General features: G+C 34.1%; 1 protein-coding gene across 9 annotated transcripts in view; it reads right to left on the bottom strand.

Moving 5' to 3' along the window:
• Window positions 1-23,725, bottom strand: part of LOC138701658 (protein bric-a-brac 2-like) — a 150,272-nt gene that overhangs the window by 84,798 nt on the left and 41,749 nt on the right. Inside the window, exon 5 of one of the 9 annotated variants that reach the window (XM_069828779.1) lies at window positions 1,505-7,815. The exons of the other annotated variants lie outside the window; for them this stretch is intronic. Coding sequence (XP_069684880.1) covers window positions 7,496-7,815 — 320 coding nt within the window. The 3' untranslated portion in view covers window positions 1,505-7,495. Of the gene's footprint in view, window positions 1-1,504; window positions 7,816-23,725 lie in introns of those variants that run through there. 9 annotated transcript variants of the gene reach the window in all.

Below are 23,725 nucleotides of genomic sequence, written 5' to 3'. Positions count from 1 at the left end.
TAGTAGGGTGTCTGCCTCCAGACAGCTGGCCTGGGTTCGATTTTTGGCAGGGTTAGAGATTTTCGTGTAAAATTTCTACCTCAGGATTAGGGTAGGTGGTGATGCACAACTTCTAATCACTAGATTGTGCACCAATATGCCTGGGTTAAATCTCAAATCACTCCACAGTGCATATGAAGAGAAGGCCTATATGTCACTGTTGATAGTGATTTGTCCATCGGACTTCAAGCTTGGTGGGCCCCTTGCTGCTATTCGACAGGAGTAGGCTACATGCCGGCACAGGGGTTCCCCTTCTCCCTCCCTCATTCCCTACACTACACTTACACATACACTCATCCTAGTACACAACATAACTCTCCATAAATACACATCATGCACAGCATGGCCTGCCAAAGTGGTGTGCAACTTGAAAATAGGTCAATCCTGTCATCTATCCACAATATGCAGAACCCGAATCACGTAAGTGAAGTGGGTAGGCACTAGATACACACACAGAGGATGCCTCATTAACAGTATTAATCATTGTAAGAAACAGCGAATATGTGCTGATTTTGTTACAAAAAGTAAAGTAAGCCTAACAAGAGTTCTCATGGACAAACTTTATTTCACAGGCACATATACTGATATATAGTCGTAGGGCACTGGTATGTATTATCCTTCAACATAGTCACCATGCTTGTCCAAGCATTTTTTCCAAAGCATTGATGCCGACATAGAAAAAAAAATCTGTGTCAAGTCCCTAAAGCCACATCATGGTGGCTTGCTGAATGGCTGTATCAGTGTTGAATCGCTTACTACCCAGGTATTTCAACAGTCCAAAGAGATGGAAATCACTGTGTTTCAGGTCAGGGCTGTGGGGAGGAAGGTCCAGTACCTCCCACTAGAAGCACCGTTTCCGTGACATGATATTCGAACCATACACCTCAACAAGTTGACAATGATTTTCTGCTGGTGAGGTACCCTTCAGATGCAAAAACCAGATCACACTATGCACTTTCACATTTGACCATGTTTCTGTGCACAGTCATCTTACAACTGATATTGCGAGAATCTGATGCAACATAAGCACCATCTAATGGCTGCATGATAAAGCTGTGGTCTTCTGCTGTGCCCCTGGCAGAAAATTCGAACACAAGGGGGAATATGTCACCCATGAGAACTCTTGTTACCTTACTTTTTTAATCACCCTCATATTATATGCACAGGAAAAAATTCCAGTTCAAAACATCCTGTCAGTACAACAAGTAGAAAATATTATAAAACATTACTACATCTGAAATCTTAATAATCTTCTAAATAAGATGTATAAGATATTACCAATGTATCAGATTACTTCCGTAAGATAGAAAATTCACATGTCTGGCAGAGAGATTAATTTACAGACATCGTATTTGCTTTTTTTTTTTTTTTTTTTTTTTTTTAATATTTCAGGATTTTAAAATATCTTTGCATTTCTTCTTGTTCTTGAAATTAATATAAATCGATTAATTGCACATTCCAAAGTCTTGATTAATGTAACTTCATGATTTACCATTTAAACTATTGTTTGTGACTAGATTTTAAAATCTAAGTAATACATAAAAAAATCTACATTATGTGAGCTGCTGTTTACTTAGGAAATGTCGTCGAAACTTGCATAGGAATAAAAACTAGTAATGCACATAAAATTCGCTGTAAGTATGATTTTATTGTCTTTTCATTATTAGGACATTTTAATTTATTTACAAGCACATATAGTCAAGAAAGATAATTTATTGTGCCAAATCAAAAATATATGGTCAATTTTGAAGTTATGGTTATCACTAAAAATACAAATATAATTTATTTTAAGATTGCACAATGAATGTTTCAAATAGATCCTTAGACACAGCCATAAATACACAACTTTACATCTTCGGGGTTGCATTATTCAAACTGGAAGATAAGTTAACTCTGCTTATAGATAGGAAAGGCACAGGTTCGATTCCAAGTGGAGGAAAGGGATTTTTTCCTCCCCGTCATAATATATAAAACAATTCTTGGCCCCAATTCTAACAAACTAATACTATATCAGATTTTAAGCTGTGATAGACGTTCTTAGCTAGTTTCCTGCCCCATTGCATACACCTTCACAGCATTTAAACAGTAAACGTTTCTTATCAACTTTCAATATTTGAAATAGCTATTTTGGTTTTCAGTACCAATCACTTGCGAAAAAAGTCACTGGTTCGTCTTGACTGACCTCAGCTAATTGATATCAGATTAAAAACTGTCCACGTCATAGATGTAGGCTGCATCAATAGTCATTGTTATATACAAAGATGGTAGTGGATCAATGAAATACTGAATCAATATGTCTACACTTTCTCCATCAGAAGTCTCTACAATACCATCATGTTGATATACGAGTCATTCCATGTCATATGTTTAGAATTGTTTGAAACTTTTTGTATGCTTTGTAAGGGTAAAAATAAGAGACCCATATTTTTTTGTTGGCCCCAATTCTGATTATTTTGAGATTTATACAGCATCAAAGTTATTGAAAAATTGCATACATTGACATATATAAATATTAATTTCTCCCATTACATGTATCGTATGAAATCGAGATTTGTCTCATTTGGAAGGTTAAATATCAGGCTTTTAGCCATTTTTCTGTATTCATAGTACTTTATGCCATAATTATTATATAAATCTTAATGTTCATAATGTTAGTAAACTTAGAATACCATTTTTAAATTATCAGTGTGTTCTCTAATTATTCGTAAATATGCCAAATTTCATAGTGAGAAAGCAATAAATGACAGAGTAAAAAAAATACTAAATAAATACGTGCACAGAGCTCTGGTGCACTAACCTTAATCCCTTGGAGTGGCACACTGTTAAACTGCTGGCTGAACCCTGTCCTGCGATAAACTGTCAATTGCTCCCTTTGTCTGTTACCATCACCCAAAGAAACTTGGCTGGGATATACAATACTTAAACCAGGTCCAAGGCAAAATGAAATTCTCTTCAGTTTGTTTCGAAATTTTCAAACGTTCGGGCATTAATAACTCAGTACTAAAGTATTAGCGTGAGTGTGTGTGGCGTAGTTTCTGTTATTGTTTTAGTTGATGCAGTTGGCTAATGAAACTCAGTCACTACTGAATCATCATTAAAAATTTAAAAGATATAGTACTCAGAAAACTTACTGACTTTTAATGCAGAAAAAACGTAATACCAAATATTCTCATTATCGAAGTAAGCTATCACTGTTACTGTAATACTAGTATGAAACTTAACAACAAATTGCGTAAAATATCCAAGTAATTATATTCGACAACAAACTCTCTCGGAATAAACATATATACTATAGTAAAGAAAAAGGCAACCGAAAGGTTAAAAATGTTAAAGAGAATCACTAAGATTTCAAAACATAAATGTATGGACCCCAATGATGGTGTAATAGACTACAATCTTTCACTAATTAAAAAACAGTATGTTCAGAAACAGCCAAAACCATAATCCTTGGACCAATCTAAATACAATATTCTATTGCTGGGTTTATGTTTACAGATGGGTCTCTCCAGCAAGAGGATGGAGCAGGCGCAGGAATGACTGCAAACAATTTCCATTTTATAGGAAAATGGGACGAAATACAACAGCTTTTACTGGGGAAATTGAGACTATAAAAATAGCAATGTAGCAGCTGATTTATCGAGCAAAGTTAACAAGTTAGTTATCCTATCAGATTCCAGAGTAGCAATAGGCAATACAAGTGAAACACAAAAACAAGAAAGCAAAGAGAACAAATCAATAGAGATGCAATGGATTCCTTCACACTGAGGCTTACAAAATATGTGATTGTTTCTCAGCCAATAAATTAGCATTAAATTGTAACGAAACTAACATAATTCAATTTAAATCCTGTCCAAATTAAACCTCGCAAATTTAAAGCGCAATAATTAACAATAGGTCCCTATTAGATAGAACAACAAACAAATTTCTTGGTTTAAAAATCGATAATGTGTTAAATTGGAAAAATCATAATAAAAAAATTACCCTCAAACTAAATTCAGCATGTTTTGCTATTAGATCTATGCAAGAGACAGTAAATATCAATACCTTAAAAACAATATACTGTACTTTGCATACTTCCACTCGGTAATGAGTTTTGGAATAATATTCTAGGGGAATTCCACAGGTAGTAACAGTATATTCCTACTACAAAAAAGAGTAATTAGAATAAAAGTAGTGCCAAATCTAAGGAATTGTGAAAAATTAAAAAAAACTACAAATAATGTCCATGACTTGTCAGTATTTTTTTCCATTAATAATCTTCCTTGTATGTAATCGTGAAAACTTTGTAACTAATTCAACAGTTCATAACATAAATACGCGTCAAAAAATGACTTTCATGCTGCATCGGCAAGTCTATTGTGCTATCAAAAAGGAATGCGTTACATGGCAGTAAAAATTTTTAATAGCCTCCCTATGGATATAAAAAAGGAAATTCAAAAATAAGATTATTTAGGGCCAAATTAAAGAAATACCTAATTTCTCACACTTTCTATTCTATAGATGAATACATGACATTCAACAACGCTTCATGAATATTTCTGTGTTGTATTAAGTTTTGATCTTAAAACTTTGTGTTGTACTAATAGACTATATTGTACAACTCTTCTGTATATATTTAAACTAAGTTAACATGGAGCAACCATTTGAAATACATTTCTGAAAAAGCTCGTAAAAGATTCTCCCTTCTAAAAAGACTAGCAGGAAAGAAATGGGGATGCTCTAGGAATACTTTGAACACTACATACAAAATGTTTATACAGCCAGTGCTGACATACTGCGGAGAAATTTTAATTACTTCACCTTTCATAAACGACATAGAATATGTTCAAAACCAAGCTCTCAGACTCATTACTGGTGGAATCAAAACAACTCCAATAGATTCTATGAGATTCCTCACTAATATTAACAGTATCAAAATGAAAATAGAAGAAAAAGCACTGATTCAATATGAAAAACTTATCAGATTACCAGGAAACAATTGGCATTCATACAGTCCTCTCTGTAGATTGAAAACTCAAAAAAGTTTCATATCCATTGTTCAAGAATTAAAACAGAAAATCAATATCCCGAATTTAAAAGAAAACTTACAAATTAAACCAAACCCTTTAACTCTATTAAATATAGAATATAATCTAAATTTAACAGAAGAAATACTAAAATCAGAAGTAAACACTGAAATACTGAAACAATTGTCTTCAGAGACAATTAATATTAGGTACCCTCCACAAAACTGGCTTCATTTATACACCGACGGATCCTTGATCTCCAGAGAACAAGGTGCCGGTGCAGGTGTTACGTGCTGTCTCTTCTCACTTTATAGATCTCTTGGATATGGAACAACAAGTTTTGATGGTGAAATCATTGCAATAAGTGAATGTCTCAGGAATCTTCTATGCCACATCAATAAATTTAGGAATGCAGTTATATTGTCAGACTCCAAAGCAGCTATTCTATCAATCGTCTCTAAACACACACCTTCATCTCAAACAGCAGAAATAACTAAAATGCTCTCTCAATTAATATCATCCAATAAAAGAATTGTATTCCAATGGATACCATCCCATTGTGGAATCCTGGGAAACGAGAATGCTGATGCTTTAGCAAAGAAGGGCAGCACTGCTACTTACAGACCTGTTACTAAATCTACGTATTACTCTGTGAAGAGATTTATTAAATCTACATACTTAGACTTCAACAAACAAAATTTGATAACACAATCCCAAGGGAAAAAATGGAACTCTCTGCATCAAAATCCACAGTTAATTCCCGATTTACCACGAAAATCGTCTGTAGCTGCATTTAGATTGGCAAGAGGCCATGATTGTTTGGCTAAACACCTGCATAGAATTGGAATATATCAGTCCCCTAACTGCACATTGTGCAACTCAAACCAAGAAATGGATTCGGAACACCTCAAAATCTGTGCTTCAGTGGCTGGTCATGATAATATCTTTGAAAAATATTGGAGTGCAAGAGGTCAAATGACTTTATTGTCAAACACCTGGCATTAGAAAACAACAACAACATATTTTAAGACTTCATAGTACTATTAAGATTTTTTTTTTTTGTTTGACATGCTCCATAATCTAGCTCTGAAGCAATGTATGAATACCATAGAATGTAAATAAATACAATATAATACATGAAACTGAAATAATGGACACTTTGGTCAAAAAAGATACTAAAATTACAAAACCTATTAATGATTTACCATGAAACAATTCAAGGAAAAATTTAAGAAACACTACAAAGAATGGACTTCTGTAGAATCAAAAGGGAAAACGTTGGGAGGAAGCAGTCAAATGCAGGACTTAATTCCAGAACTTCCTAAAGACTAGCCATAGCAAAATTCCGACTGCTAACTGGTCTTGCTCAATATCTCCAAAGAATTGGAATGAAAGCTGCCAAACTGCAAACTGCCTTCTGTACCACCAGGATGTTGTAATAGATGGATATCACCTGTTCATGTGCACAGTTTTAGACATTCAGATGACATCGTGGGAAAATATTGGGATGCAAGAATGAGAATGACCTGATAGTCAATTCCAGAGTATTTGAAACCATCCATATTTCAAAGAACGAAAATATAGCAATCGACTTATTCCTGTAGTTGTTGTTGTTTTCTAATGCCAGGCATTTGACAATAAAGTCATCTGACCTCTTGCACTCCAATATTTTTCAAAGATATTATCATTCCTGTAGTAACTCTCATCATTAGACCGCAAAACTTCATGCAATTGCATGTTTTTATCGATTTTGCACACAGAAAAAGTAAAAAGTGGATCTTTGTCAACAATGGTTTTTACTTTCGATTGAAGCCAACTTTATTTTGCATAAATGCATACTTTTGCATACAGAGAACTCAGGTGAATATAAACTTCTAACCCATTCACTGTATAGTCAAGATGTATTTATTTTCCAATGATAGGCAGAGATAAATATACCTTGGCCTATCAGTTCAGATGTTGAACGCTCTCATTTTGCTCTCGTAAATAATCAGATGTGAGACCAGTATTTCGAGACCAATTAAGATCTCCGACATGCTAAACATTACTGTTTGCAGGATGCCAGTACGCAATTATATCACAAGTGTATTTTTGACCTTCTAGAAATGTAGTAAAAAATGCACCAAGATAGTAATTTTGTGGAGAATCTGAGAGAGACAAGACATTTATCTTATAAAGAATATGTTCATTTGTACCTTTTACTGTGGTCATAATATTAATATGCTTACGATTTATTCTATGACTTTTGAAATTAACTTCATTGATTTTATTTAAAAAGGGTAAGTACTATGGGCCAATTGGTTATAAAGTTCTTAGGCCCTGCGACAGAAACTGTGCCATTCCAGTCACCAGTTTACAGATTAAACTATAATAATTTTCTCCCATCTGCCCAGATATTCTGAGCTGAAAATGATGAGTCACTGGACTGTGTTCTTCATACTGATCAAAAACTATGAACAAAACATTTGAGGATGATCCATCATGTTTAATTGCTTTCCTGAAACGTAATTGGGGATACTGTCTTGGCATATGATGCGCAAATTAACACTCTGTGCATGAGTCTCTTCAAAGCAGGGCAGACACATGGCAGGAGCACGCCTGCATCCCACGCAGTATGTTATGACTCGCTTGGCACGGTTGTAAGCCACTCGCTTGCCCTTGGTTTGCTTCAGCTTCTGGTAACAGCCTGTGCAGCGTCTGCGTACCTTGTTCACCTGTCCGGGTGTCCAGTACAGCAAATGAAGTACGCCTGTTTGCACGTCCTCCCAACCTGTGGGTGGTGTAACATGTCAGTCTTCAAACAAACTTTAACTTTCTTCTGCACTTCCAATAGGCTTAAGAACATCAAGGGATTTTCAAATCAGATTCATCTACGTGATAGGTATTGCAGAAAGTATTTTCACGATGCTGTATGCTACTTATACAATATAGTGATTGCTAAATTTTAATAACAATAAAGAACCAGTCGTAGTTCACGAACTTCTCATGAGAAATACGAGTGTTTGATCCCAGACAGATTCTGAATGATCGTGATGGACAAAGCAGCCAATCAAATGCCTTCTAATTCGTTTTTCAATGCAATTTTCATTCTTCTACCATTACGCGATTATCATATCTGAATAATCTCTGTAGTTTAAAAATATCATTAAATAAAAATCATCATTACTTAAAGCAACAGTTTTATTGAACTAGTTTCTTATACTGTAAGATACCAGTGATGTATCACGAGGATGATAATGGAAAAATGGCGAAATGTCAGGAAAAATGAGTGTGCCAGCAAAAATCTGTCCTAAACATCCCCACAAATTACAGATGGAATACCAGGATTTTAAACCTGAATTCCAGTGTGGAAAGTCAGTGTTCTAGCACTTCAACTAACAGTGTGCCACATTATGAACATCAATGATTTCTCACGAAAGATGCCAGTATGTGATCTGCGGTAAACCTTGAAGTTGGACAGAACAGCTATAGAGCAGATTTTCGCTGGGTACTTCAGTTTTCACCGTCATCGTCATTAAATCATTTTGGCATATCTGAATATGCCTCTGCATTCATAAATTTAATCTTTTTGCACTAATGAACAAACAAGAACTATCTTGAGTCAAACTTTCCATGTGATAAATCCAAGTTCACATACTGACAACAAAGTGGAATTCGCCATGAACAAAAACTGTGTTAACAGGTTTCTTTAGTCGTATTTATTTCTTTTGCCATCATTATGTATTTTCTCCATAATTCAATATCTTTTTATCAATGCAGAAAACCAATGGCAAACTACTGCCTATATTGCATTCCTACATACCAATACCATTAATTATTCCCAAGTTGAAATCCTTCTCACAGGATAAATAACCAATGGTACATTTATATTTAATGGCAATACCTGATATCAAAGCATCTGAATGTAACTTACTAGCTGTAGTTATGTAATCCTGCTTAATTATATACTGTAATTTTCAGATTGAGTGCATCTTCTTCATTCTCTTTCACAATTGGAGAGTTGAGTGCAATAAGAGCATTAGCCTATTAATGCTGTTATTGCATAGATAAATGTTTTTAAATAAATACATTAGAGAATCTCTAATTTTATTAATATATAACCCCTTCATATAACAGTAATTTATTACCAAATGTAAAGATTATGTTCCTAACAATTTTAAATTTCTATCTAATTTTTCTCAAATACAATTTTTTTACATTAACGCTGTTATTGCACGGCGGCCGGGTAGCTCAGTTGGTAGAGCAGCTGGCTACGGACTGGAAAGTCTGGGGTTTGATCCCAGGTGGTGACAGGATTTTTTCTCGTTACCAAACTTTCAGAACGGCCCTGAGGTTCACTCAGCCTCCTGTAAAATTGAGTACCGGGTCTTTCCCGGGGTAAAAGGCAGTTAGAGCGTGGTGCCGACCACACCACCTCATTCTAGTGCCGAGGTCATAGAAAGCATGGGGCTCTACTTCCATGCCCCCCAAGTGCCTTCATGGCATGTTACAGGGATACCTTTACCTTTACCTGTTATTGCATCCTCAATTATACTTTGAACGTCCACAAAAAATATTAAATTATCAGTGATTTTATATGCAACTAATTACTTCCACATTCTTTAAGTTCCCCTTCTTTGAAAGTCCAGAAAAGTAGGCGCCAATGAAAATTGTCCTCATAAATTACACTTTAATTATCACTATGTAACACTGATATTATTATAATTAGCCACAATTCATATTTATTTACGATTATTACACCCTGGATTTTAGTGGCATAAAAATTGCAAGAATTAACTACAGACAAATGTCATTTAAAATTACCTACATTTTACAAATTAAAAAAAGGTCCCAAAACTTAACAAAGGTGTAGTTTATAACATTCTAAAGTAAGATACATAACACACAATAGTCAGCAAATTTTTTAATCGACTGACCTCACTTTATGTCCTTGACATCATTTTTCAGTACAAAGTACAATATGACATGACTGAAATCCAAGATTTTGGGACTATTTACAAAGTAAATAAATAAAATATTTGCAGACTCACGCAGCTATTTCTTTTAATATAAACTTTCAGTATGTGGTATAGATGTATTAATGTAATTCCATTGTACTGTGTAATGCTGCAATGAGATATTGGATAGCAGATGTAGTAGTACAACTCCTTTCACACAAAACACTGTCCAGCTTCAGACAATGACGGACACCACGTCGAAGCTAGTCACTCAAGTAATTTTTATAATATTAATGTAGTAAAGAAGTTATTGTTAACCAGTGAATATACAAGTGTTAAAAGAATGTACCAAACAATGAAGACAAAGCTATGCTTGAAACAAATAAAAAACGTGAAATGTACTTCTTAAAAATGACAAATAGTTATGCAGAAATCCTAAGTGAACAAAATTTACCAAAAATTATCCATTAATTATGCATTTTCATTACTTTGATCAGAGTTTATATTATGTTAAGTTAGTAATGTCTGTAATATATCAAAATAAAATATGGCATGCCATTAAAATCCGAATCTTTATGATTACTAACCCAACAAAGTAGATTAACTCTCTTCCTATCAACAGAGATAAAAAAAACTGCACTCAACTATACTTGTTTTTTTGAAAGATGGGACATGACAGTTAAGCGGCCGAGCTTAGAACTACAGTGCTGTGTTGCCAATATGGATTACCATGCTGCCAGCTGATGGAAGCTAGCAATTGACGTTAAGATGGCTGATGTTAAAACATTCATTGACAATTGACGTGAAGGTAAGAAAACAATACAAAAATCGACAGAGAATCAAAGACGAAACGTACCAATGTTAACATTGTGTGCACGATAAATGTCGCCAAGAGAGCTATTAAGCACTCGCCAGGTTGGAATGGTAAGTTTGACAACTCAACCGTTGTTACCATAGCAACAGGTCTACCACGCTGTGTGACATTCAGTTGTTTTTCCGATCGCAACACTCCTGTCATGTCCCATCTTTCAAAAAAACAAGTATAGTGATCGAATGTGGTTTTAAGACCTGTGATTTTGTTGCTGTGATAGGTTTGTCACTGGTTCCAGCTATGACTATAATTCTAAAATCACACTTCCAAGAAATTGCCATCTCTGACTGATATGTGACTCATAGCGATGACGACTGATGTAAAATATATATATATATATATATATATATATATATATATATATATATGTGAGCTCCAGAATCCAGACAACCGCAAGTCAGAGGATTAACATGAAGGACAACATATCTGAGATCTAATTAATTATCGTCCCACTCTAGAGATTAACAAGGGCAACTCTGATACTGAAACTATGCACATGCTATATTTTTCCACAAAAGACTCACCTTTGTAAACATTCTTAGGATACTACGTGATAACATATGTCAGAGTGTGTGTTTTGTTTTTAGTATACTGGCAGCGCTAATCACTAATGTTGATATAAGACATGACACTAGAATATCAATTCAATTAGCAAAAGAGCGATAAACATAAAGATCTATAGGCTCATGATGGGAAACATTGAAATGTTTTGATTAAATATATTGCTAAAGACGATTAATTTAGAAGAATTTAACAATTTAACACTCATTACTCATTTTTATAAAATCTCAAATAATTGAATGTATGGAATATATGAACGAGAAAGCTGAACACAGCACTGATCACCAGTTAGGAGTAATGGTTTGGGTCTCAAAACGAAGATTTGTGTTCGATACATTATGAGCTGTACTATGTCTTTTAATTGTAATGTTCGGATTCATTCTGGTTTCGTTCTGATATACATACCTCTTCCAAAGAACAGATATATTCCTTATTTGTAAAATGGCCATGAATTGAAGACTTGAAGAATCCAGACAAGCTAGGACTTGCAGTAACAAGAAACTATTACATTACGACTGATGATGATGATGATGATGACGATGATGATGATATGTGGCATGTATTGCTTGCCATCATCTTTAATGAATGACTATGTGAATGCCAGGACATTATAACATTTACAATCGCCAAGAATCATCCGAACACAAAAATCATACTGTGACAAAATCATTATTATCTGTCAGAGCGATTTTTCCTGAACTGTCATAATTCAGAACTGGGACGGCAAAATGCTGTCACATCTCACCTCTACACTCAACTGCAATACATGTGACCACGTCTTATCTTAAACTACCAAGTTGTTCTCTCTATGAAGACGAAACCATTATTCTGTCCCAAAATAGTGGTTGCAGTTCTATTACTGATTTAACATTCAAAATCGCGCAAGATTAAAATATCTTAACAAGCAATTTGTTTGCAATGCCTCTTGAAAAAAAAAAAAATCAACTGAGATTATGTACATAAAGTTAAGAAAACAGTCGTCATCATTACTCTTGAACAGAGTGAGTAAAAATATGAAGAGATGTTTGTCAAAATACATAAAAGAGAATGTCAAAATATTAAAAATACGAAATAATATGATTGCTTTCTTCTGTTAACTTCATTACACTCTGCAGGTAAATAATAGGCATTCAAGTAAAAACGTAACACTAATAATTACTAATATACTTATTTTAATCTTTAATTAAATTTATGAGTACAAATCAGAAAGTAAACATCATTCACTTAAGACAATAATGATTTGCATTAAAATAACAATACAGAATCAAATTAAGGACAAAGGTAGGATTAGTGATTCCTAGACTGTACTGTAAACCCAGGCAATGCATGGCGACCTTGCCTCATTCCACCATTAAAGGTTGCCATTCTGTTCTCAGGCACACTACTCTACTGTTATTTCTAATTCTCCATCGTCAAAAGGTTACCTTTATTCTCAGAAACATTTCCATTATGACAGATAGCATCCAAACAACGGAAAATTAAATTGCCTTCTTTTATTAAAGGGGAACGGACATTACGTCCAGAGCATAAATGAAGGTAAGATTCCAATAGCTCTCAACTTCAACAACCTCCCTCCCAGTATCCATTAAGTGACCTGGAAAATTCCAAGGCTGAATACGCAGTCACACCATAACAGCATTTATCATTTCTACCTGATCAATCTGTTTTTAGTGTTCAAACAGTGAATGTACTGTATAAAAATGTCGAAGCGTAAAGTGTTTTCTTTGGAAGATAAGGTGAATATTATAAGTGACATTGAATGTGATCTTTTGCAAGTGGACGTGGGCCAACAGCATAGTTTAACTAAATCAACTGTGAGTAACAATATACAGTGTAATCCATTTCACAAAAATGAAATATTTTATTAATTACTGTATAGTATTTTATTTTCTTGTTCACAATTTCATTCATTTCTGTCATTTAAGGTTAGGGGAGAGACACTTCGGATTTAGTGAACCTCGGATATGGTGAACGAAATATGCAATCCGCAGAGGTTCACTATATCCGGAGTTGACTGTACACTGTTTTTCATAACATAACTGCAGATGATGTACACTTTACAAGTTCTGGGGGGAAGAGGGGACACACATCAGAGGTTGAATTTAGCTACTTCAGATGGCATGTATTTCAGCATCACACACTTTTTGACAGAAGTACGGTACCATAGTTCAGTGTTGGACATCGTGATTTCTGCACAGATTATAAATTTACGAAAACAAGTTATCTTCACCAGCAACATACCAACACCATGTTCGTACCACAGCCATAATTTTAAAAAAATTCCATCAGTTTTACTATCTCAAATTCCAATATTTTTTCTTAAGCAATTATGCTTAAAATCCAGACTAATCAGCACTGAAGATACATTCGTTGCATAAACAAGCAATTGAAGACATTATTACAAAAACAACTCTTGTCAAAATTGGTATTTTTCAGGAGAACAATAAAAATAAATAGAACAACACATGTCAGCTGTTTCCGTACAACTGTGACTATTGCACCTGACATGAGTCATTTTTGGAGTCTATAAACATTTGAAATAGTAGCAAATGTGTCCTTAACTCAATTTCATGAAAAATGACTAGGACTGTTTTTGTAATAATGTCTTCAATTGTAAGGTTAATTTTAAAATTTCCACTAACCACACTTGAAATGTTTTAGTCCTCTAGTTCCACTTTCATTGCCCATTAGAAGGTAACATTGTCCATGTGGAGCTGTGGTTAGAAGCTTTTCACGCTATCAATGCTTTATTAACATAATCTTCAAGATGTTTGACTTCCACATGAGATAAGTGGTTCACTATTTATGTTACACCCAGTTTTTTTTTTCTAGAGGAAGAAGTGATGGAACTCTGTATAAAATTTATTGGAGCAGACGAAAAGATGATTACTGCCTAGTGCACTGAGAATTCAAAACCTAAATGGAGTTCAGAAGAAAAAGTGTTAAAAACATAATTAACCTTTATTTATTCTCACATCTTAATTTGTATTTCAGAAGAAATACAAACTAAATCCATGTTAGTATAAACTGACTCTATTTGGGTTAACAAAGTAATAAATTGGTTTCCAACATAGACATTTTTACTAAACTACATATTGGTGCCCAATGTATAAGACGATTTTCCACAACATAGCCATTCCTTCAATATTTTCTTCTTTCCTGTTACACTCTTCCCTTGTGACGTCTGTTGCAGCATGACAGCCTTTAGCAAACAAGATTTAACACAGTTGTCAGGGTTGAAGTTGATCAAAGGAGGCCTAACAATTCTAATAAGAAACAGTTCCTCATGGTGTTAACTAGAAGAGGTTATCTCAGTGGAAGACAATGAAAATGAGTTGGGAGAAGCCTCACACTATATTGGCGGTACGAAATTTGAATATTTCTCTGTTCTGTGATGAAAAATGTAACAAAAAATGGTGTATCTAATGCCTACCCATTTCACTTGTGTGATTCAGGTAATAACAAAAAATGGAGATAGCCACAAATTTTATACATGAATACGTCGCTGATAGAATTGCTGTTCAGATAAACATCAACAGTGACAATCAACATCTCTTCTTTCCAGACACTCTGAAAACCTAGTATATCTTCCCTGGGACTCCTGGAGTAGCCATCTTATATGCATTGAGTAAACATGTCGGTTGCTATAGTAACCATTGTGCTCTATCACTCCACTCGCGAATTTTTGCAATTTAACTTGTCGACTGCTGAGTGTTGCTAAATTTAGATTGTAGCCTAGTCCGTTACAAATCGTTTTACACCACTGCAAATGTTCTATCTTTTGCAATTCTCGAGTTACACTGCCTCAGCTGCTAAGCAACCCACCAATCGTACCTCAATTTTCCCTCTCCCGTGTGTCACTACATGGTGTCACCCACTTCAACTCAAGGTCATATTGGATACATGTTCTTCATCTGTCAATCGCTATTTGCTTCATTGAAATGTGTCATGTAGGTTAGAAATTATAGACGCGATAAAATTGGCCTGAAAATGTGTTGGTCAACTTTCTGGGATGCCACCCTCATACTGGACTCAACTTATAGATGTACTGACGTCAAAAAGGTGCCAGAACGGTATTCCGGCGCGTTTTACCAGAAAAAAAAAAAACACATTGGACTTACACCGAATGCTCTATGTATCATCATATTATCCTCTGCACCAAGATACCCCAAGATCTGCATGTACCTATCCCCGAAAAGCATAATACTGATATTGTATTTCTTACTGCTTTATAATTATTTTCTAGCTTACTGCAGAAATTAAGACTATCTGCATCTTTTATCTAGACACGGATTTCATTTTGAAGTTTTAAGCTTTCCAAAGCTGTAAATGTTCACTGTATCTGAAGAAATATTAATACTTATACTGTAAACACGATGTTCATTTATGTAGAGGTTCCTCTAAATTTATGTGAAATACTAAGAATAAAATTATGCTGCTAATTTCAGAACTTCTCTTTACTCAATCAAATGTCATTAATGAAGATATTATTCTTGGTAACTGTGAGTGTGTGTGTAAAATACTTGTCACTTGGCCAGTATCACGACAAAAGTTTGATAGTGTGAAGTACGAAAACTTACACAAAAATCACAACGTCTGATTCCTGCGCAAATCATACCATCTACACACATTCTATTCATCTTCTAATTCTCTCCCTGAATTCAGTTCAAAACTACTGTTGTACATAATTGTCGATTCCATACTTGAATCTATATTAATGAACATCAGAAACATCTTCCACGTCTTTAGGAATGTTATGTTCTAAGCTCAGCATGTCTTTTCTATATTTAGACTTACAAATTATTTGTTGTAAATGGTTGCCACAATAGGGCGTGTTAATTTTTTCAACTTTCAAATTCTAAAAATGTGAGGTGCTAAAAACTTGTGACTTGAGATGAGTATTCAAAAGCTATTTTGGTTTTTTCAATATAATATGGTCTTGCTTGGTAAATAACTACATAATAAAATAGTTTTTTTTTTTGTAAAATATCCAGTGATTTTATTAGTTCTATTTAAAATTTCTTATAAAAAAGTGTGTGAAATTGCCTAAAAATCATTCAAACTGATTGCCAAGTACTTGTTGCTTTATTTTATAATAATATAATTTTTCTTAATTTCTTTTATATGTTGAATAATTTCAATCATTTTTAAGAAATTACTTCTGACAGTGCTACAGAGCACTAAAAAAGGAACAATACTCGGGACATTCACACGTATGAACAGTCTACTTGGAAGTGGTAAAGAGTTATGGCCCTCTAAGCTCCCAACTCTGCAAAACATTCTAAGATATGGGCTACTACTGAGAGAACAAAATGGTGAAGATATCCGAAACTAGCTAGCAGCCAGTGTTAAATTACCACTGCAACACTTAATCACAGCACTTGATCATGTCAAACAACAGGTGCCAGATATTGACAAGATGCTAAACAGTGCAACAGAAGTTGAAATTAATCCTTCATTCATCACACTTTCAATTGGAGAACCTCTTATACCATTGAGTGATAATGTCATAACGGAACTGTCTACCAATCAAGTATATGATTATCGGATCATATAGACCATAAGGAAAAGAAAAATTCCTACGAAAATTCTTGAAATTGGTCCAGTGAGCCATTTAACTTGTTAACAACAGCAAACAGGCTTTGTCGTATAAGGTGTCAAAACATGGTTTGAAATGAAGAACACTCAACAACTTAAGACTATTAGTGAAATTCATTATTGATGTCTGACTTATTAAAATTGAGCAAGAAACAGCTCTCCTGAGCAGGCAGATTTCTCACAGGTCATTGTGTCCTCAAAAAGAATCTGCACAGGATGGGACATAACATTTACCTATCTTGTACTCGTTCATAAGGAGAAGAGTCTGTAGTTCTTCTGTTATGTGATTGCAATGCACTTGCCCATCAAAGAGCTCTCACTTCTGAAAAACGAGTTTCCAAAGCTTGATGAGCTATCAACTGTCCAGTTCATGGTTTGATACAGTTCATCAAGAACTGCAGTGTTGGGGCTGTCATAACCCCCCCTCCCATCCTTTTAAATTCAATTTTAAAAAATTGTTGATGCCTACTGCCCCTGCTGGTTCTATATCAAAGTTAAACATTCTTCGGTGAAAGGACCATGTCACATCTTGTTTCAACTGCAACAAGTTAGGTTGCAAAAGAAGGCTGTAGTGGAAGCTGTTTTGCCAACCATCCAGCACTCAGCATGGTATACATTCGGCAAAATGGTTATCCAGACTCTCTCGTGTGCAGATGACCATGAGAATAAGGAAGGTGTTCAGAAGATCACTGACTTGAGGGGCGGAGCTGATGACATGCTAGGAGATCTCTCTGTACATCCAAGGGAAACACCTTCCTTCAATCTCAGTGCTTCGTCCCTGCTGGAGTTGACAGACTGATCTGATGGGGTGTATGAGCCCATGCAAGTTCCACAGTGGCCTTGCCATGGTCAGTCTATACAGAGATGTGTGAAAGAAGTCACAAAGGCAGCAGACAGGGCATGTACACATGAGAAACGTGAGGGCTACATAAAAAGGCAAAAGCAAGTTGGGCGGCTGATGGCCAAAAATGAATCAAAGCAAGATTTAATTAAACTTTTTTTTTTATATTTTATTGACTGTAATAATTATTTTCAAATAGGCTATAATTTTTAGGATAATTAGCAGTTATGATATCCTAATGATATATTTATGTACAAAAACTAATGTTTAAACGTTTTAATATTCTTTTGCCATTTTCAGAGGATAAATTATAATGTTTATACTGTTTAAGAATAATATTGACTTATGATAATGATACAATTTACGTTAAAAAATATGTTAATTGTTTTTTGGCATTTCCTGCAGGTAAATTAAAATTTTATTTTTTTCACCAAGAGGCAATTAAGTGATTTTTAATTAAACTTAAATTTACCAAGCTAAATTTTATCCAATCTAAAATATAATAGCATATTTGAATTCCCCACAATCAAACGCACATTTGTAGGATCCCTCATTTTGGAAAATGTTAAAAATTTAACTTGACCCTCTTAAATGACAAGTCCTATTTCCTCAAGGTCAATCCTAAACTTCAGAAACATAAATTTGTTGTGAAACAGAGGAAGTTGTAGGACTTCCATTTCTCAATTTGGCCTATTATGTACGACATCTTGCTTAGTTTCATATATCAAAACTGCTCAAATGAGAACTTACAACATTATGTCATCGTTCATTTCTTCCTCTATTATTTGAAATTCCAAACATCTCTTGTTAATTCAAAATAGAAGCAAAACAGCAAAGTATGATTTCTGGATAAATTTCAAGTCTTTTATGTTATGTTAAAAGATGTATGTTTTGTGACATTATCTCTCACAATCATATACAAGTATAATTTTTTAAATACTCAGTTCAACCAACAAGGAAACTTGTCAGAAACAATACTTTTCAGTCTCGTCAGTAGGACCCACTTTCAGATTTTATAAAGTATAGTGGTAAATAACATGAATTATATAAACGTACATTACAGCATTGAAGTAGTTGAAGGTGAGCTCTTATTTGTAAATATGCCCGATATTCTCTGAGCAAACTAAATTGTCAGCCAGCAATTATGTAGAAAAAAATACTTTTCAGTCTCGTCAATGGAACCTACTTTAGATTTTATAGGAATAGTTGTAAAATGTTATTTAAAAAAATGATACAAACACGTATTACGACATTAAAGTAGTTGAAAGTGACCTCTTATTTATAAATGTGTCCAATATTCTCTAAGCAAACCAACTGTGCCTTATTCTTTAACATTCACCAGACAAGCAATGTTATTACATGCCATTTCATTCTAGGGATTTTTGAGCTTTGTAAGAATTATTATTACCTTTTTTTTTTTTTTTTTTTTTTTTTTTGGACAAAGATAAGAAGAAAATAATAGCTCCAATAAATCGTTATTGTACATTTTAAAAATATACCTAATTACGTTTTTAGTAATAATTGTTATATTTTATATGTATAATTCCAGGATAATCAACTCGTAGATACTGGTCATCAACAACAGTGTAGGAGGAAATACTGCATAAAAACAAATGCATAACAAGCAAAAAACAAGGTCATCAGTATCAGGGGTTTTAAACATGCATTTCCGTGAAAATCTGGAATCCAGTTTATGTGACACCAGGTTATTTTCTTTTATGTTTTGTGTACTGAGAAACTAAATATCAAAATAACTGAGGTTAGGGAAATCTCTAAGAATGCCACAGACTCTGCAAGTAGTCTTTTTTAAGCATTCTTTATACTTTATTTTTGTGCATTAATAATGCATACTCGATTTCAGTAATAATTACACACTAATGATCAGGAACACTGCATGCAGTGGCTTTGTAAATATAACGATTATGAAAAACAACAAGAACAAGTTTTCTCGTGGGTTGAATGCATCATGTATTCCTCAAACTCTTAAAAGTTCATTAAACTACTTTGTTATGGATTTCATTGCACAAAAAATTATCATAACCTTTCGGGCATGATTTTTCAATGTGCTGTAACTATTATCAAAGATAAGAAGAAAATAATGTTAAAAATAATTCAATAACATAGGCAGACAAATATAATCGTCTAGGCAATTAAAGACCTACTTCATGTTTAGTCAGAGATTGGTTCTGGAGAAGTTAGTGCCACAACTTCTTGTGAATGTACGAAATGAGACACCTTAAATCTGTCTATTTAATGAATGGATACTTGCAATATAGAAATTTCCATCTTAAAAAAGATTTCCTCTGGCATTAATTCATTTGATAATAAATATAATAATTGTTACACACACTTTCTCCTGTAAATGTAATATATTTCATACGATTCAAAGATTCATTCTCTTAACATTCAAAACTGAAATGATAAAAACTGTTCAAGAGGCAATCTGTGACAACACGGGCAATTTATTTATACACTTTTAATGAAATCACACATAATTTGCATGCAAAACACTTACATGATGCAGAGCTTCTGCTGGAATCTCTGTATATTCTTCATTTTCTTTTATTAATAGGTATATCTTCAGCAATAGCCAAAACAATCACACTACAGTGCCACGAAGCAATGAAATATATAAGAAAGGTGATTCCGCAAATTTATGTAAAATAATGCCAAGACAGCATTAAAGCTTGAAGTAGGCGTATATTTACTTGCTCGATAATTAACATTAGCATGACTTTATGTTCATCTTTGGATAATAAGGAAGAGAACTGTGATTACCTTATGTTGTAAAAATCATGTACCTATGTAAAAAGTACTCTACTGCTTCGCCAAGATTAAAATTACATCACATGTCACATATGCAAACTTAGTAAAGACGTATTTAAAAGCAAAAATCTTTGATTCCATGTAGTCATAGGCAAATATTATTAATAATAATAATTATAGTGTTGGTTAACACGACTTTACAACATAAATCCTGTGAAAATTATATCACACACAAGAGAACTAGTGAAGCTGCCCATTTGGTAGCCACCCTGGAGACAAATCTCATTCAACAACAGACATTGTACGAGAAAGGGTAATTTCCTAATACTAACGTGGGTAGCCTTCATCCCAGTTAGATGGATGGACACTAATAACAAGCATGACAATGATAGACATTTTGGAAGCAATGTGAATCAGTTACATCACAGTAAAGTTATTAGGGTAGGAATAATGTGAGACACATTTTTATAACTTCATATTTGTAGCAGAGGCAATAATAACAACAACAACATTGTTTTTTCCTTGTAAAAGCAGTGTCCTAGCTGAATCACAAAACACTAATACCAAGTATTCTTTTTGATAGTGGTAATATATTTGACTCTTTTCTGACACTTTAGGTTTTTCTTAATGTCTTCCTTCTCGTCTGTCTTGAGATACAGATCAGAAATATCCCACTATTTGCGGTCGTGTCCATACTCTTTTGTAAAGCATCATGTGCATACAATAAAGAAAAAATGCAATTTTTTTTTCTGACACACTGTTTAATGGTGAAGGACGTATGCAGCATAGAACAGAAGTGACTAAACTTTCAAATACATACAATACAGCTTCGTTAAAAAATTAGTATCTTTTAATAGCACAGACTGCATTATCAGTCCCTTTCTGAGGCTTATTGTATGGATTCGTAACAAGCTCTTTTTTACAGTGATGGGTTGCTAGCCCTTCGCCCAACCCCCAAGCTGGAGAACCACCCCTTATCGGCTGTCCACGACTGCTTATTCAATATATTCGCAGCTACCCTCCATATCTGGAGGCTGTCTCCTCTATCTGCAACCTGAGGACGCACCATGCCGTAGCATGTAGCACATATGTAGCATGCATGTAGTACATATGGATGAATCCAGAAATGCATATAGAGGGTTAGTTGGGAGACCAGAGGGGAAAAGACCTTTGGGGAGGCCAAGACGCAGGTGGGAGGATGATATTAAAATGGATTTGAGGGAGGTGGGATATGATGATAGAGACTGGATTAATCTTGCACAGGATAGGGACCGATGGTAGGCTTATGTGAGGGTGGCAATGAACCTGCAGGTTCCTTAAAAGCCATTTGTAAGTAAGTGAGTAAGACTGTATTATCTCATTGTATTATGCAGCAATCAAAGTAGTCACTATATTATGTAATGGCATGCCAAATTATCCATGATGAAATTCATATGAACACTATTATTTTTAAAATCATGATATTTCTACTCCTGTTTGCTCTAAATCATCTTCCAGAAGAAATCTACAATACATACAAAAATTAACAGTATTTCGAATTCCTACTTAAACCCCACAAAGGTTACTTTGTTGATGTGTCCAGCAACCAAGATTTAAAAAAAGTCTTTCCTACTAACTTCCAAAGAAATTTTATGTCTTCATTCTTGGATACACTCTCTTAACACTTATATAATCACTGAACAAGTAATAACTGCTTTACCGTGTTAATATTGTGGTAAATTACCTGACTGACTAGTTTCGACATGGTGTGTATCATTCTTTGAAGTCTACGAGTTCCAGCATTATCTTCTGGTTTCCTGTTATGGTGGGGTGTGTTCACATTACGATCGGCTTTAATGCTCATAAGTTGCATATGCTGCTTTATGTATATATATATATTTTATGATACGTATTGCATTAGTATCAAACTATAACTGCTTGTTTCACAATATGAACGTCTATCTCAAATTCATTTAGCAAATGATCACTAAAAAGATAAAACACTCATGAAAACGTCTCTGAGGCATATATGACACATGGAGATAGAGCTTAACACACTTTCTGAACTTCGGCATTAAGAGGAGGTGATGTAGTTGTCACCACATTCCAACCACTTTTTAACTCCAGAAAAGATCTGATATTCAATTTTATAGAAGGGCAAGTGAATACTGAATCATTATAGAGTTCTGATCAAATGAAAAACTTAATCTACATTTTAGATTGAACCCAAACTCTTTCAGACAATAATATTTCATTCTACTGATAAGGTATGTAAACATTTTCTGGAAATAAGCAACTGTTAGCATGATTACATTTACATCTTTAGAAAAATCAAAATAACAGTCATAACATTTTGCGAAGACACAGCCAACACTGTTGCAACATACAATTAGTTAGTCCTTTCTCGTGATTAATATCACTCAATTTTAAATATTTATTTAATTTTGTTTCTTATTGGCACCTTTATTCCAAGTTAAGGGACCTTAAGTTTTTACAAATATTAGACTAAAATAAAGATTTTTCAGCGACTATACTGTGTCAGATTGTTTCCCGAATTCTGGAACTTGTTAAAAATTCTTTATTCAGCTATACAAAAGACTGAAGTAAATACAAGAGTCAATAATTTCGTTGAATGTGGTTATATAACATATTATGCACATTCACCTTCAAAGTGATCACCCCAAATTATAATACACTTCCGCCAGTGTCAATACAGTTACTATAAACATTTATGAAAAGTGCCTGTAATAACATAGTGTGCTGAAAATAACGAACATAAAGGTAAACTTTAACACGGGAAAAGCAGGAAGATATCATATGGTGGACTAAGTCAAGGAAATGAAGAGTATAGCAACAGAGTAGTGTGTTAGCCAGCTCATTCTGGACAAGAACTGTTTAAATGCTGACATGAAAGACTTATCCAAGAGTTACCGTACATCCTCTTTATCCCAGATATATTCTTCATTTTTAGATAAAAATGAAGTGTCTAGACGAATTTTACGAAAAAATGACGAAATATCCTCCACTTTGGCTCCAGAGAAAAAGTTTCATTTTGAAATGCGTGCTGGATGTAGTGCATCATGAATGTATAGTGCTATTGATGCTCGCACTATTAAATAGCCATGGA

The sequence above is a fragment of the Periplaneta americana genome, chromosome 6, assembly GCF_040183065.1.
Source record: "Periplaneta americana isolate PAMFEO1 chromosome 6, P.americana_PAMFEO1_priV1, whole genome shotgun sequence".
In the NCBI taxonomy this organism is placed as follows: domain Eukaryota; kingdom Metazoa; phylum Arthropoda; class Insecta; order Blattodea; family Blattidae; genus Periplaneta; species Periplaneta americana.
Note: the sequence above shows the minus strand (reverse complement) of the source record. Positions and strands in the feature narration are given on the sequence as shown.